Raw genomic sequence first — 17,618 nt, 5'->3', positions numbered from 1 at the left:
TCTTTGTGGAACCAAAAATGGTTCTTCTATGGCATCGCTTGAAGAACCTTTTGAAGCACCTTTATTTTTAAGAGTGTAGGAGCTGCCACAGAGAAAGCACGATCCCCTCTACATTTTAGACGAGATCGCGGAACCATTAGGAGTAGTTGATAATTTGAGCGCAGAGATCTGCTGGATTGACAGACACTAATTAAATTAGTAACATAGTCAGGTGATAGACCATGCACAGCCTTGAAAACATACAACAACACTTTGTAATTAATTCTGTATCTTATAGGTAACCAATACAGTTTGATTAACGCAGGAGTAATATGCTCTCTCCCCTTTGTACCCGTTAAAAGTCTGGCAGCTGAGTTCTGAACAAGCTGCAAACGAGAGAGAGAGAGCTGATTCAAACCCAGATACAACACATTACAATAGTCCAAACGAGATGACACAAAAGCATGAACAACCTTCTCCATATCTTCAAAAGAGAGGATGGACTTCAGCTTAGATATTGACCTTAGATGGAAAAAGCTATTTTTAACAACAGCATTAATTTGTCGGTCAAATTTGAGCTCAGAGTCAAAGATGACACCAAGGTTTTTTACACAGGACAGTTTCTTCCCAGGAACCCTTATTACCAAATAAAATCATCTCATTCAATTGAAGAAAATTATTTGCCAACCAGCACTTAACCTCTGTCAGACATTCATGCAGAGACTGCAAAGCATATTTATGGTCCTGTTTCAGTGGTAAATAAATTTGTGAATCATCCGCATACACGTGATAATGAATCCCAAATTTTTCAAAAATAAAACTCAATGGCAACATATACAGAGAAAATAAAATTGGTCCCAGAATAGAGCCCTGAGGAACCCCACAGACAAGAGGAGCAGTAGAGGAAGAGTAATCACCCAAACTGACTGAAAATGTCCTATCCTTCAAATAAGAAGAGAACCATTTTAGGGCTAAGCCCTGAACATCAACATGATTCTTGAGACGAGCAATAAATATATCGTGATCAACTGTATCAAATGCTACAGTAAGATCTAACAAAAGTAGAACAACACAACTCCCAGAGTCAACGCCTCTTAAGATGTCATTGGAGACCCTCAATAGAGCAGACTCTTTACTGTGGCCGGCTCTAAAACCAGACTGGAATCTATCTAAGATATTATTCCTCTTTAAAAAATCATTTAACTGCTCCAACACAATTTTTTCCAATACCTTAGATATAAAAGTCAGCTTCGAAATGGGGCTAAAATTACTCATGTTAAAGGGATCTAAACCATTTTTTGAAGGAGGGGCTGAATAACAGCATGCTTAAAACTAGCCAGAACAACACCAGATGACAGACTACTATTCAAAATAGAGAGAATACTTGGACCAATAGTGTCAAAAACCTTCTTACACAAAGAAGAAGGAATGACATCACCTGGAGACCTGGTAGGCTTCATATGGGCAATTATATGTTTAAGCTGCTGCAGAGAAGTAGGCAAAAAACTTGTCAACTGATTAATAGGATCGGCAGGAATGATCAGATCATTGCTAGCAGATGACATCTGAGATCTAATTCCAGCGACCTTACCAATAAAAAAAATTAAGAATGCTTCACATATATCAGCAAAAGGAAAGAGTGATGGGGTGGCAACAGGATGGAGCACAGCATTAACAGTAGAAAAAAGTACTCTAGAATTATGACAGTTTCTTGAAATAATGGCAGAAAAATAATTTGCTCTAGCTAATTTGACAGCCCTTTGATATTCATTCAGACAGTTCTTCAGAATCTCATAAGAGACCTGTAATTTGTCTTTAAGCCATTTACGTTCAGCCCTCCTGCACTCCTGCCTGAGAGCATGGGTAGTACTATTTAACCAGAGCTGTAATTTATCCTTGGTTTTTTTAACCTTGAAAGGAGTCACAACAACTAAAATATCAGAACAAGAAGCGTTAAATTGATTAACCAACTCTTCTAAATCCACACTATGACAGGGAGATTAAAAAAAGTGAGTAAAGGAGAAACCTCAAAAGCTGCTGAAAAACTACTAGCTGTGAAAGGAGAGGAGAAAGGACACGAGATGCAACAGGAACAGAAACATTACTTAAAACATCACATGGAAAATTAGAGATAAAAAGAACAGTCTTATGATCAGAAAAAACAGTATCAACAATCTTCAGATTACCAACAGAAAACCCCAAAGATAAAACAAGATCAAGAGTATGACCATGCTCATGAGTTGGACCAAAAACACACTGTAAAAGATCAAATGACTATAAATAAATGTAAGAAATCTCTGACCAAGGGCTTTGAAGGGCTACACACATGTATATTGAAATCCCCCAAAATTAAAATTTTGTCAAAAGAGGGGACAATTGCAGATAAAATCCCCATGAGAGTTTGGGGGTCTATAAATTAAAACACATAGCACAGACTTAAAAGAATTCAATGTAATTAACTGAGATTCAAACGAACAAAAAGAGTCAGAGGGTAAAAGTCTACATTTAAACTTTTCTTTAAAAACAACTGCAAGACCCCCACCCCGGCAAACGGACCTAGGGGTACTGAAAAAACTGCAACCAGCAGAAGAGAGTTCAGAGAGTGAAGACGTGTCGCCAGCAATAAGCCAAGTCTCATTAACAAATAAAAAATCAAGTTCGTGAGAGGCAAAGAGATCATTCAGAATAAAAGTCTTATTTGCCAGAGATCTCGCGTTTATCAACGCCATTGTCATTGGAGTGGTGTCAGAAAAAGATGGCGATTAAAATTATTAACTTAAATTAAAATAAAACTAATATCATCCAATGACCTATGACTGTCAAGTCTGGTCAAGTCATTAAAAATTACAAAAATCAAAATAAATGAATTTAAATAATATAAAATATCTTTTTATTTAATGTGATTTAACTAAATTAAAGAAGCAAATGTTATGAGGTCATGTGACAAATTGTCAACATTTGTCAACAGTTGTCAACAGTTGTCAACATTTACCATTTTTCTTAAGTTTAAGCCATAAAATGCCTACAACTAAATATACTAAAACTTAATAAAAAACAATATGGATATATGTATTAAAGGGGTCATATGATGTTGCTAAAAAGAACATTATTTTGTGTATTTGGTGTAATGAAAATGTGTTTATGCGGTTTAATGTTCAAAAAACACATTATTTTCCACATACTGTACATTATTGTTTCTCCTCTATGCCCCGCCTTTCTGAAACGCGTCGATTTTTTAAATTTTTTTACATCGGTCTGAAAAGCGAGGTGTGCTGTGATTGGCCAGCTATCTAGATCTTCTTTATGCACCAAGAGCTTGTAACTCTTCAAAGAGAAAGGAAAAATTGAAATCGCATCATATGACCCCTTTAAAAAAAAATACTAACAAAAATGACAAAAGGACAAAACAAGATTAATAAACTTTACCTAAAATGAAAATGAAAACCGAAGATATATATAAAAAAAATCTAACTCAAAATATTAACAAAAATGACAATAGTATATCAATGATACTAAAATAACACAGTATATACAGAGTTCTGTATACAGAGAGTATACAGAGTGTGTATTCAGTAAGCTAGTATTCCATTCCTAACACAACCTAAAAGTTCATTTTAAGGAAGCTCACTATAGAAAAATAGACAAAGATGTACGGTGGGTTCATCCTCACCAACTGGTTCCCTTGAGGTCCCCATGCTGCATACTGAAGTACAGATGTATCCTCCTCTGATGGGGTGAGGTCTGTAATCTCCCTAAAATAAGTACACAAAAACATGCACCAAGATTGAACAAGATTGAACTATTACTTCACACGCATTTGAAACACTACACGGTACAAATTCGTAAGGTTCTGGGTCATTTTTAGATTGCTTGAAAGGGCTCGTAAAAACAGCACGATGCAGATGCAGAGTTAATACAAAATGAAAGTGAAGTATACAGAGAGGCAGGGGTCTGGTCATGCAATGAAACCACAGTTAAGGCTAAATGATCGGAGAATTCTGCCAAAACAAGCAAATGGGCTTCAAGACATTTGTTAAAGTTTCACTGCTGTTTCACAACCACAAGCAAAAAATCTCAGGCTTTTATCAACAAACAGAACATAGCAAATCCCCGTCAGAGCATTCAATAAATTGCAGGTTAGTGTAAAAACATTTCATCCAGCAGAGACCTGTCAACTCCAGAACAAATAGTACCTTTCCATACTTTTAAATATTCAATGCCTGATGGATAACGTTGGATAAAAGCACAAACGCTGAGGGACCTCTGGACTGGTTTTTGGTTGTGCACATGCCCAGTGCAGGCCATGCAGAGAGGGACCTCCGTCTCTACCTACCCGCTGGCCACTGTGAAGATTGCAAAGGATGCTGTGAAGGACTGTGAGAATACCTGGAAAGGGGCAGAGGACATGGTAGATCCCTAAATTGTACACAAACACATGTGTATGAACGGAATTGCATACTACCACAGTACGCTTTCTGTAGTACACTCTTAAAAATAAAAGTTCCAAATGGGTGTTTTTGCAGTGATGCCATAGAAGAACCATTTTTGGTTCCCAAAAGAGCCTTTCAGTAAACAGTTCCTAAAAGAACCATTTTGAAGAACATTTTAAAAATCTACAGAACCTTTTTCGACTATAAAGAACCTTTTCTGCATTTGAAAGGTTTCATGGATGTTCGAGGTTCTTCATATAACCATTGATGCCAATAAAGAAACTTTATTTTTAAGAGTGTATGTCTATTGTGGCCGCATTCAAATTTACAGAATGCATTTGTAATTTCAGGATTTCTTACTTAACTTGCCGAATTGTACAGTATAAGAATGCAATGCGTTCAACTTGACCTTCCATTTCAAGTGTGAAGTTTGATTGGGGTCGATAAGATTTTGTTGTATTTTTGAAAGAAGCATTTATTTGATCAAAACTACAGTAAATATTGTACAGTAATATTGTAACTGTATATTATAACTGTTTTCTGTTTAAATATGTGACCCTGGGCCACAAAACCAGTCATAAGGGTCAGTTTTTATAAATTGAGATTTATACATCTAAATAAGCTTTCCATTGATGTACGGTTTATTAGGATAGGACAATATTTGGCAGAGATACAACTTTTTGAAAATGTGGAATCTGAGGGTGCAAAAAAACAAAATATTGAAAAAAATCACCTTCAGAGTTGTGTAAATTAAGTTCTTAGCAATGCATATTACTAATCAAAAATGAAGTTTTAATATATTTACAGTAGGAAATTTACAAAATATCTTCATGGAACATGATCTTTACTTAATATCCTAATGATTTTTGGCATAAAAGAAAAGACGATAATTTTTTGTGTATTGTTGGCTATTGACTTAAGACTGGTTTTGTGGTCCAGGGTCACATATATTTAAAATGTAATTTATTCCTGTGATACAAAGCTGAATTTTCAGCAGCTATTACTCCATTCTTCATTGTCACATGATCCTTCAGAAATAATTCAAATTTGCTGCTCAAGAAACATTTCTTATTATCAATGTTAAAACAGCTGGGCTGCTTAATATTTTTGTCAAAACTGTAATGCATTTTTTCCCAAGATTTTTTGATCAATAGAAATGTAAAAAGAACAACAACTTAATGCATCCTTGCCAAATTAAATTACTTTATTTTCTTCTTTAATTATTGAAAATAAATATTTAAACATGCAATATACTGAGACCATGTGAGAACAATGTAGCCCAATGCTATTTATTTATTTGTAAACAAGGAGCCTGTATCATTCTATCATACTATTTTAAACAATAGTCTATGTATACTGTGTAGTATGCAGTATGCTTGAATTCCATTCTGAACAAAGCACGCGTGCGTTCACATTCAGTTTGCACCGCTCATAATCTCTTTCATTCTCTCACTGCATGACAACACAACTGTGGATTCTGGTTAATGGTTCATTTCAATTTCAATTTCAAGCTTCATTCAGCTGATTCATCTGAGGAGCACTGTGAACAAAAGAAGCAATTCTTTAGAAAACATTTTAATTTATTTCACAATCAGTAGCTGGAAGGGAAACGGGAAGGCTTGACTCTTATTAGAACAGTACATCACATGTATGGGGTCATATGAAAGAATGATAGTGGCATATGCCCCGTCTCGATCAGCATGATCATTGGGGTCAATATCCTTCAAAAAAAAAAAAACTGCATGCGTAACATCCACATATCAGCTTGAAACCCCCTCCACTGGATTAGCACGTCAAAGATGACCTAAATCAATAGAAGTGTCCTTTGGGCCTCTGAGGACAATTGTGCATTTCGGCAATAAGGCAGGATAGTATATTACAATGCATTTGGCTATATGAAGATATATTGATCAGTTAGGTCTGTAATGATTCGTATAAAATTAGATGTATTGATTGCTGCAGCATCAGAACAGAATGCAGTGTGACGACAAGCTTTGAACTGCACTCGTTTCCCAAAAGCCTAATAGGATTGAAAGTCATGCCCTGCACTGCATAGCATACTAAAAACAGAACAGCCGACTGTCGCACTGTCTTGTACTGTTCAGCAGTGATGTTAAACAATTATTTCATTAAGATGAATGTTTGATGTCAGTAAGATATTGTTTTTGAAAGAAATTAATACTTTTATTCAGCAAGGATGCATTAAATTGATCAAAAGGATGCATTAAATAGATCACAGTTAAAAAATGATTTTTTCAAATAAATGCTGTCCTTCAATTTATCAAAGAATCCTGAAAAAAAAATGTATTAGTTTAAAAAAACAACAAAAAAACAAGCAGCACAACTGATAACAAAAAAATGTTTATCGAGCACCAAATGTATATTAGAATGATTTATGAAGATTATGAGACATTGAAGACTGCTTAAAAAAGTGTAGCTTTGCCATCACAGGAATAAATTATATTTTAACATATATTAAAATAGAAAACAATTATTTTAAATCGTAATCATATATCACAATATTATTTTTCTGTATTTTTAAGTTTTTTTTTTTTTTAAATCAGCCATGGCAAGCATAAGAGACTTTTTTCAAAACCATTTAAATCTTACCGACCCCAAATTTTGAACAGTATTGCATCTCAGTATTAAAAAGACAGACATAAGATTGTGTGGCAGGTGAAAGTTGCAATCTCAAAGTGTCTAGTTCTGAGTTTTAGCACATTTTTCTCTGAGCATATAAGACTGTATGTGTGTTGATTATAGGAAAAAAAGATTGTGGTTTCCTGCTGTGAGTCATAAATCCTCTTTTTGCAAGGATTTTCAAAATTAATATCCCTACGGTAAACAGTGGAAGAAATATTGCTAACGTGGGAATCTGCATCATTGTGACACTGGCATAGTAATCGCACTAATTTGCTCAATAACACTGAGCGCGGTACTGATGCCCACACAATTCTCAGTGCCAAAAGTGCAAGATCTGCCCTAGTTTGCCTTCCCGTCTGCCTTTTTCCCATTCGTTCTGTTCTCTGTTCTCGCTGACTGTAAAATCTTTTGATTCATGTTCATCACAACACGTCCTCCTCTGCGCTTTCAGTCTCAGGTTGCCCTGGTTCACAAAATGCGTACCTCTTCATTTCTGAATCTCTGTGGATACTTTAGCTTTTATTCCTTTAACTTTGACTTCCTTCCTCCTTGGCTGTAAAAGTGATAGTCCACCCAAAAACAGAAATATCTGTCATCATTTACTCAGCCTCATGTAACTGCAAATGCGAATGGTTTGCTTTTCCCAGTTTTTTCCAGCTGCTTTTTCTAGGCAATCACAATAACTGAAGCTTTCAAGATTTGAAAAAAGAATAAGATATACAAAAAACATGACTTTAATGTTTATTTTTTTCTTACATCTTCTTATAGTCGCATTTAGCAGATTAGAACTTGCTGATAATATAGTACACATTTTGCAACAATACAAGCAATCGAGCGGTTAAGATTTGCTATACACTAAATATATATCCTTTGCAGTATATAATGCTTTACATAACGCAACGCTGAACTCATATTTCATCCGCCCCGGAACTGCTTCCGTGTACAACTGTTGGCGCAAGCTACATTAAAGTGATTATTACGTTTTGAATATGGATATTTTTCTTATAAAAACACATCGATTTGCTACAGAAGGCCTCTGTTCACCCCCCGGAGCCATGTGAGACACTTTTTTTTATGGATGGGCGCTTTTTATTTAACTTCTTTTGGACTGATGCATGCAACACTCGCTGAGTGGCATTAAAACAGCTTGAAAGATCAAAGACGATTTTTAATATAACTCCGACTGGATTCATCTGAAAGAAGAAAGTCATATACACCTAGGATGACTTGAGGGCGAGTAATTTATGGGCTAATTTTCATTTTTGGGTGAACTAACCCTTTAAGACAGCTTTGTGTAAGAAACAGACCCAAATTTACGATGTTATTTGCTTATAATTTTCCTCCAGTGAGTTGTTAACCACTGTGACATTACTGAAGAGCCAAACTGAAGAGAGGAATCAGAGTAGCTAAGTCTGCACATAGGAGGAAGATCGAGGATTGCTTCCAGAAAAACAACTATAGGGAGGTGTGAAAAGGTCACCAAGACCAAGGAGCTGATAATAGACTTCAAAAGGAAGAAAACAGACATTCAGCCTCTTTTCATCAGTGGCGACTGTGTAGAGAGGGTCTCGGACTTCCGGTTTCTGGGCATTCACACAGAGGACAATCTGACCTGGAGTGTCAACACCATTACTGTCATCAAGAAGGCACAGCAGAGACTACATTTCCTGAGAATACTCAGGAATTACCAGCTCACACAAAACCTGTTGGTGTCCTTTTACCGTTGCTCTGTGGAAAGCATTCTGACATACTGCATTTGTGTGTGGTGTTCTAGCTGCACTGCTGCTGAAAGGAAGGCTCTCCAGAGGATCATCACCACAGCCCAGAAGGTAATCGGTTGTCCCCTCCCCTCTATGGAAGAGTTACACAGTTCCCGCTGCCTCTTGAAAGCTCAAAAAATTCTCAAGGATCCATCTCACCCAGGACATTCTCTTTTTGAATTGCTACCTTCGGGCAGACGGTACAGGGTTCTAAAAACCCGAACAAACAGATTAAGGAATAGTTTTTATGCTAAAGCTATTTCTTTTTTAACTACTACAAAAAAATTAAATTAACCATCATGTGTGTTGAAGACATGAAGTGTCCTGTTTTAAATACTGCAATAACTTAACTGATCATTATGTGCAACATTGAATGAGTCGTGCAGCTCTGTTGAATGTGAGATCAAACAGTTCACATTCTTAAACTATATGGTTTTGAATACTGCAATAACTTAACTGAACATTTTGTGTACTGTTGAACTGAATGTGAGACGTCTTTTGTATGTAATGTTGTGTAATAGATCCTGTCATCTGTGTACTATTTATTAGATTATTGATTAATTCAATAATCCCTATGCACCCAAAGGATTGCATTCAATTTCGTTGTACCTGTACAATGACAATAAAGTCATTAATTAATTAATCCATTCATTCATTCATTCATTAAGTCAGAGAGAACTTGATAATCGAATCATTCTGATTCATGAAAGAATCATTCAGCTTTGTTCCCCAAAAAGAATTTTTAACCTAAGAAGATCATAGTGACCATTGGTGCCAATCATTGGTGGTTTTGATGGTCTACTGCTTTTGGGAAACCAAGCCAAGACCAGATTTGTGAACCAGATCAACCAATGCATGACTCAAAAGCCACTCTCAAATCAGATATTACTATTTCTCTAATGAACTCTTACGAATGTGCCAAGATTCAGGTGTCAAGGTATCAATGTGTTTAGCAAATAACAACTTTTGGTCTGTTTCTTACACAAAAGCTATCATATGATTTCAGATGACTTGGAATAAAGAGTATGAGTCATATGGAATATTTCTGTGATACTTTTGCGTCCTTTTAGAAGTTCAAAAGCCTTCTTTTGTGTTCTACAGAAGAAAGAAAGCCATACAGGTTTGGAATGGCATGTGGGTGAGTAAATGATGACCGATATCTTGTCTTTGGCTGAATTATCCTTTTACATTTTACATTTCCTATATCTCAGTGTCTCAGTATCTTTTGATTTGGCTCAGACTATCCCTCATGCTGTCTTTGGCAATTTCTATTTCACTCTTTCAATTCATATTTCGCCTTCACCTTCTTTTCCTTTACAACACTCGCCTTCCTTCCCCTTTTCCATTTTCTTCCTTCCCTTGCAATTTCACTATACTATTCTGGTGTCCCCTTTTATATTTTCCTATCTCCCTCTTTCCCTATCTCCCACTTCCCTTTCCAATCTCTCCGCACACATTCACACATCCCCACATCCCATTCATCCCGTCTCTATAATTGATTTCGATTGGACAGCGTGATCTAAGGGTGACTGCAGATCACATCATTTTTATCCTCGCCTTCTTCAGTCACTGTAATCCCCCCCTCCCTGTGTGATTTCTGTGCTGCTCTTAGTTCAGTTACTTGAGCTGCAAACTGCCTCAGTCACCACATAATCTCTAGAGATAGTGGAAAAAAAGGGGGGCGAGAGATAAAGGAAGAGAGACAGCGATTGTGACTAGAAGAGGTGGAGAACTAACAGAGAAATCCTGTGTTTCCCTGCAGATGTGACCACACATATTGGCATCATTTATCCTGTTAAACAGGAACCAATATCAAAAGAAAGAAATAAAAAATTCCTGTTTTAGGACCATTACGATTTTTTTGCATTGTGGCAATTTTTTCATGATAATTCTGCCCAATTCTCAAGCAAAGCAAAACCAAAAAAACCTGAAATATGTAAAATATAATATTTATTATTTAAATAGTCAATTATTGCTTTGTATAAAATGTCATTGTAGCATTTGTTGCATTGGATTACTCCTTTTTCACTGTTATAAAGCATTGAGAATAACAGTCAGTACGTTTACATGAGCAGCTCTAATCAAGCTACAGTGGGGTTTTGCATAGTCAAGCTAAAGTCTACAGAATTAAACACACGTGCGTGTCACTAAGTGTTTACATGACATTTTAAAAAGATTAATTATTGTTTTAGTACAAATTAAGCTGCAAGTTAACATACTTACAGTGTCTAAACCACATCACAATTTGCTTCCATTATATGAAATGCTACACTCTAAAAAAATGCTGGGTTAAATACAACCCAGTGCTGGGTAAAATATGGACAAACCCAGCGATTGGGCTGTTTTCAACCAACAGTTGGGTTAAATATTTAATTTATATTTAAAATATTTATGGGTTTGTCCATATTTTACCCAGCATTTTTTAGAGTGTACTTCAGTAGCCACTTTTTTCCTCTGTCAATCCGAAATAAACTGATTTCATTTATAAATATAATGTATATGAATTATGAATTGCTAAAATTGTTATTTTTTTATGCATTTATTATTTTGCTATTTTAAAATAACCCATGCAACAGTTTAATAAAATGTCATATATAATTATTTACAATTACATTGGAAAATAAGGTTTTATATATAATAATTATATATGAAATTTTTATTAAACTGATGAAACTTATGTATATATATATATATATATATATATATAGTACAACATTTTCTTTTTACTGCTGCTTAATTGGGCTGCTTAATCAGGGACATTGAGTAATGTAAATTATAAAAATAAATAAATAAATAAATACGATTCATCATTGTACAAATTTTGAAAACAAGGTAGTGCTTAATTTTCACAAAATTACTGACACACTGCAAACAATCAATAATAGATTTATAATATGCATTACTTGATATTTTACTTATGCAAAAAAAAAAACAATTTCTTAATTTTTATGATTTTGGGATGAAATGTCATTCACTAGATTGCACCACATCACATTTCGAGACAAATAAACAATACAGAGCCTATTTTAATCAGCAACAAAATGCAATATTCACAAGAGAAGTCGAGAGAGAGAGAGAGAGTGCGAGTGCAATTCAGTAGAGTGAGAATATGGATTGAACTGTCAGTGTTTTCACTCATTGCCTGTTTTTTACTCTTTACCCTGTTTTTTTTCTCTATTACTCATGTCTATGCCCTGTTTCATCGTCCTCCTTTGAGAAGAGAGAACACCACTGCAGAGATGATTATTTTCTGAAAAGGAGGTTCGGCAGGGGGATAAGAACTACAGATTGCTGTGGTTGCTCAGACAAATAGCCTACAAGTTGCTTATTCTCAGCCTGTTACTAAAACCTGCTGTAATCACAAAGGCTTGCCCCAGTGTGATGCTCATTACAATTCAGTGCCAAGCAGCTCCTCACCCACTGCCTGTCTGTATCCCTCCTTCTTTCTTTCTGTACACCCCAGCTCCTCTGTGTTAGAATATTCTATTCCTTCCACGTTGGCTGTTGATCGTAGCAGCGTTCAGTGTTGAACATGCTGCAGAAATTATGGACGATGTAAGTGGTCTCTCCTGCCTGTCTGAAAAGATTTTGTCCAGTCCAGTAGATAAAAGATGTAGTTCACTCTCCTAACAATGGCGTACAAAAATGCATGTATAATCAATATGTGCACAGCATCTGTCAGGTTTTGCTATCTTTGTGTGGACCAAATGTATATACCCAAACTAGTGGGGCTCTGTCTAGTCATTCCTTTTAAGAAAATAATGAGGACTAAATAATGTCTAATTTACACATGTAAAATCCAAGGTTCTTATTTTGGGGCTAGGGTTAGTCTATATATAAAATAAATAAATACATAAATATATAAATAAATCAGAGTAGGATTTACTCAGAAACTGCTAGTATTTAACTGATCATTAAAAGAGCATATAGGTTCTTAAATATAATAAGATATGTGATGTTTAAAGGACATGATATATCATATTTACATACAATAGGCAACACTTTATACATCATTAAATGATTTTGTCAAAATCCCAACTGGGATATGATTCTGCATGGTGATGGAAACAATAAAGAAAATGATAAAGAAATCATATTTTTCTCTAACTGCAGGTAACATGGAAATGAGACTAGATTTTTTTTTAATGTTCATATTACTCACATGTTGGATATCATAAGCCATCAGGATGAACTTCTTATCAGCTGAAACCTGGAACCTCATGGACTTCAGATCCTAAAACGGAATCCAAAAAGAACACTTTAAAATAATTTTTATGCTCAAAACAAATTAAGCTCTATCATACACATATATAGCATGCAATCAGTTACCACAGACAACAATTTTCCTTGTCCCTCAGTTTGTAAAAAATAATCCAAAATTCTTAAATATTTTCATAGATTGAAGTCAAATAATTACACTATTTGGGGCTCATATATTTGATGTCTATTTACATTTATCTTGGTGCAATGTCTGACTATAGTCTTCCATTATATTATATTATATTATATATTTGTTTTAACATTTATCTAGGTGAAATGCCTCACTTCATAGACTTCCTTTGTAAATGTATTAACACAAATACAATTTTTATTCATTTTAGAAGCATTTCTGTGGAAATCAGCATGGCATTGAGATCAACTTGTATTCTTCCCTCTAAAAGCCATCAGCTACAAACCATGAATGCAGTAAGTGCATTGTGGGTAGATGTCGTTGGGGCATAAAGCCAACGTGACAAGTGTAACATTGACAGTGTGGGGAGGAGAAGTATCTGCCATCTCAACAGCATTTCATTGAGCATCTGAGGCAATGACCCATATATGTTTCTCAGTGTCACCCAGCCGCAGCGTTCAAAGGGTGGCCCTGCTGAAACAGTCTCTTTGAAGACGCATGCTACGGGATCAACTGGGGAGAAGCGCAGAAAATGGGAATAAAAGAGAGAGCATTAACTGTCGAGCCTCTAAAGCCAAAAAGCTATTTGCTCTTTCTCTTTGCTCATTTTTAAGCATTCTGATTCTTTCTTCAAAGACGTTCAGCTACCAGTCCATACGCTCCCTCTTTCTACGGAGTGACCCATTTGTCAGGTTCCATGAGAATGGAGCTAATGGAGTTGTACGTCTTGTCCTGCTCACATGCCTCAAGGGGGCTGTAATTCTCAAGAGAGCTGCTTTACACTGGTGGTTTGGGATGAGAGGAAGACTGTATGTGTGTGTTGGCATAGCCTTTATTTACTATGAGTGCATGCATGTGTAAGTATCCACTCACCAGGGTGCTGTTGTCCAATAGCGTGGTGGTTAGATTGGTGCTGAGACAGTGGATTAAAACGTGACCCTCCCGTGTGCAAAGTGACACCTCGTTCTCTGTAAAACACAAAGATCAACATTCAGTAGCTGAGCTCCGGTCTGACCTGCAGCTAAACTGCATCCTAATTAGCATATTTTGAATATGCACTAAGAGTACTGTATGAACAGTACTTCCCTGGTGATGGAAAAGTACACTACCGAACCATTAATATTTTTATCCAGCAAGGATGCTTTAAACTGATCAAAAGTGAAAGTAAACTCATTTACACTGACACAAAAAAATCTATTTCAAATCAACACAGTTTTTTTTAACTTTCTATTCGTCAAATAAAAACAATATATTACAGTTTTCAAAAAATATTAAACAGCACAACCATTTTTAACATTGATAACAATAAGTATTGTTTCTTAAGGGCCAAATCAGCATATTAAAATAAATCCTGATGGATCATTTGACACTTAAGACTGAAGTAATGGCTTCTAAAAATTCAGCAAAAAAATTATTTAAAAATTATAAATAGATATGTTATTTTAAATTATAATAATAATTCACAATATTACTATTTTACTGTATTTTTTAGCAAATAAATGCAGCCTTAGTGAGCATAAGAGACTTTTCAAAAACATAAGTATATATATATATACAGTGGGTACGGAAAGTATTCAGACCCCCTTCAATTTTTCACTTATATATATATATAACTTTATAAAAACCTTACTTACAATAAGTCAAACTGCATATGAAAATGGGGCAGAAGTATGTATTTTAAAATCAAAATATTACACACTTCATCTTTACATTTCAATACTGCGAAGGCAACTTTGGCATCACATTCCTTACAATTTTACTACAAAAAAAGTCAAAAGAGAACCAACACAAACACAAACAAAGGTGTTGTGGGCAATATTAGCCCAAAAAACATGCAGGGATGCACACTTTAAACTTGAAGTAATATACCGTTCAGTCACTTTAAAAAATAATAATATCAATATATTAGAATGTGGGATGCAGTAACCTAAATCTTGCATGCTATATAATAAAAACTGAATGTGAACTGAAATGCAGCCTGAATGAATGCCATAAATCGAACATTTTAACCATTAGTAGAAAAACACATTGGCCTCCTGTTGCATTTCAAGACAATGATATGTTGCACTGCAGGAGCCCTAAATGTCCACGAGCATCAAATCAATGAACTTAAACCATTCCATTAAACACTATTTGTACAATAGGAGTTTTCACCATTTAGCCACGTCGCACATGGGTCATGAACTCTGAAATCCTCGCTCTCCAGGTTCTCCAGAGTGAGACGAGACAGCAGCAGGAGGTGAGACTCGTCTGAAATACAAGATCAAGCAGTCAGCAAATGACAACCACAACTCCTGAGGAAAAATAAAATAGAGTAACACTTTACTTAAAGCCTTTATGTATAATGCATTACAAAGGGTTATTAAAGGGTACAATGCATTATAATTATTTATAATGTGCATTGTAGTACATTATATCTTGTCGTAAATAATTATATAACAGAATTTAAAATGCATAGTGAAACAATAAATTGATAAGTGTTATAATATATTAATTGAGGTTACAATTATTCATGAGATTGTACAATGCATTATAAGGTGCTTTATAAGGCATACTGTAATTAATGCAATAAAACTACCAAAAGCGGGTGAAACTTGGCTTTGGCCACTTTTATCCAACTCAAAATATAACAATATAATGCATTATGTATAAAAGTGTTACCAAAAATAGTAATAAAAATAAACTTAATTAATCTGTGGAAAGTGTTTTTTGAGATGCACTCAGTATTTTCTTCCTTAATAAAATTATTATATTTAAATGTAAACTATATATTGCATTTACAAATAAAGTTAGCAGCCAAGTGGTTTTATTTACTGAATATGAAAAAAACAACAACATATTATTGTTTAATGTTCTGTTACGTTGGGATCTAGAATAGCTTCTGTTATGTTGGACACTCGCCAAGTGCCAAAAGCGGGTGAAACTTGGCTTTGGACACTTTTACCCAACTCAAAATATAACAAAAACTCTGATATATCCCAACATAACAGCACAAACAAGTTTCCCTTTTCCCATCTTGCTCAAAAATGAATAAAATAATTACTTAATTTCAACATTTACTCTCCCTATCCAGTCTACCCCAAAGCGTACTGGGAAATATAGAGGCTCAGTGCACAAAAACAAACACAAATTGTGTAGGTAGTCGGATTAAGCAAATGTCAGATTAATGCAAATGGATTGAGCAAAGTTCTGTTATAGAAAGTCAAAAAATATTTGTTGCATTTTTAAAGCTAAACTGAGCAAGCAGCAAAACAAATCCATTTGGAGTGTTTCTTGCTTTGTTTCTGCTTGTCTTTTTGTATTTTTGTTAATGAATGGATGTCTTATATATGAGCTCTCTGGCGCTCACATAAATCCTCTATAATCTTCTGTTGTTTTCCCATTTCTCTTTCTTCACTTATTGTAGCTGATCTCACATTTCTCTTTCTTTATCCTTGGTTTCCATTTGATTCAATTTATATTCATTTACTCTTTCAATCTCCGTCTTACCAGGTGTGAGCAGAAAAATTGAGAGGGTGACCAGAGACATGACCCCCAAGATGACCACCATGGCGATCCCAATTCCCTTCCAATTCCGAGGAGGTCCTCCCGTGCTTCCGAGGTCCTGCTCAAAAAACAAAAGCAACTGCGTTAACTTTTCCCCTCTCATACACATAGTCTCTGCACCGCTGAGGGAGAATGTATTAGTGCTGCCTCATTTGCACTGCCTTAGAGCAGGGATTTCATGTGAGACTTGTGCATCAGTGCAGCAAGCCTCCGGGGAAGAACGAAAGGACCTCACTCTGACAGAACTCTGTGTCATTTAGAGCGTTCCTTCATTAAAACCAGCAAGAAAAGAATTCCTCGGGTGAAAAATGAGAAGCTAATTGAGTCTCATATTTCTGTCGTGTCTTAATTTCCACCGAATGGTGCCTCATTTCACCTACAACAGCTTTATGTACATGAAAGTCTGTGTGGGGGTGCTATGTTCTGCTATGCATGGGGGCGAGGTTGGTGTTTCAGGGCTTGGAAACATGCAGAGATGCATTCTCGACTGTTTTTCGAAGCTGAATCCACTGCAACAAAGCCGAACGGATGAGACGAGTGAGAGTTCTCTTAAGAAACAGTATATTAGATGTGTCTTCAGCTCCCAGAATGCCTCTGTGACAGCCAAGGCTGAAGAAAAAAGCTATAGCGGTGTATCTGACGGGCAGGTTGGGACAGTTACGAGACCATCAGTCATAATCAGGAACAATAAACAGCACTTCAAGGCTAGTGGAAAATCACTGCTGGTGGCAGAGAGGGGGGAGTGTGGAGTAAGTGTTTACTCATTGACTGTCCATAAAACTTAGTCTTCATTATCTCTGTCTTATGTTTGTGGTTTCAAAGGGAGAAGTGAAGCCACCGCTTCTTACCTTCCCTCAGGGGTAAAGGTGA

General features: G+C 35.7%; 1 protein-coding gene across 2 annotated transcripts in view; it reads right to left on the bottom strand.

Moving 5' to 3' along the window:
• Positions 1 to 17,618, bottom strand: part of LOC107671862 (inactive dipeptidyl peptidase 10-like) — a 59,217-nt gene that overhangs the window by 19,898 nt on the left and 21,701 nt on the right. The window contains exons 2-7 of one of the 2 annotated variants that reach the window (XM_016464855.1): positions 16,692 to 16,809; positions 15,357 to 15,452; positions 14,076 to 14,170; positions 12,975 to 13,046; positions 4,313 to 4,365; positions 3,650 to 3,731 (exon numbers count right to left, since the gene is read on the bottom strand). In XM_016464855.1, coding sequence (XP_016320341.1) covers positions 3,650 to 3,731; positions 4,313 to 4,365; positions 12,975 to 13,046; positions 14,076 to 14,170; positions 15,357 to 15,452; positions 16,692 to 16,809 — 516 coding nt within the window. The remainder of the gene's footprint in view (positions 1 to 3,649; positions 3,732 to 4,312; positions 4,366 to 12,974; positions 13,047 to 14,075; positions 14,171 to 15,356; positions 15,453 to 16,691; positions 16,810 to 17,618) is intronic. The other variant, XM_016464857.1, reaches the window with a different exon arrangement.

Source organism: Sinocyclocheilus anshuiensis, unplaced genomic scaffold (genome assembly GCF_001515605.1).
Source record: "Sinocyclocheilus anshuiensis isolate Anshui unplaced genomic scaffold, SAMN03320099.WGS_v1.1 scaffold1089, whole genome shotgun sequence".
Lineage (NCBI taxonomy): Eukaryota > Metazoa > Chordata > Actinopteri > Cypriniformes > Cyprinidae > Sinocyclocheilus > Sinocyclocheilus anshuiensis.
This window is presented reverse-complemented; position numbering and strand designations above follow the sequence as displayed.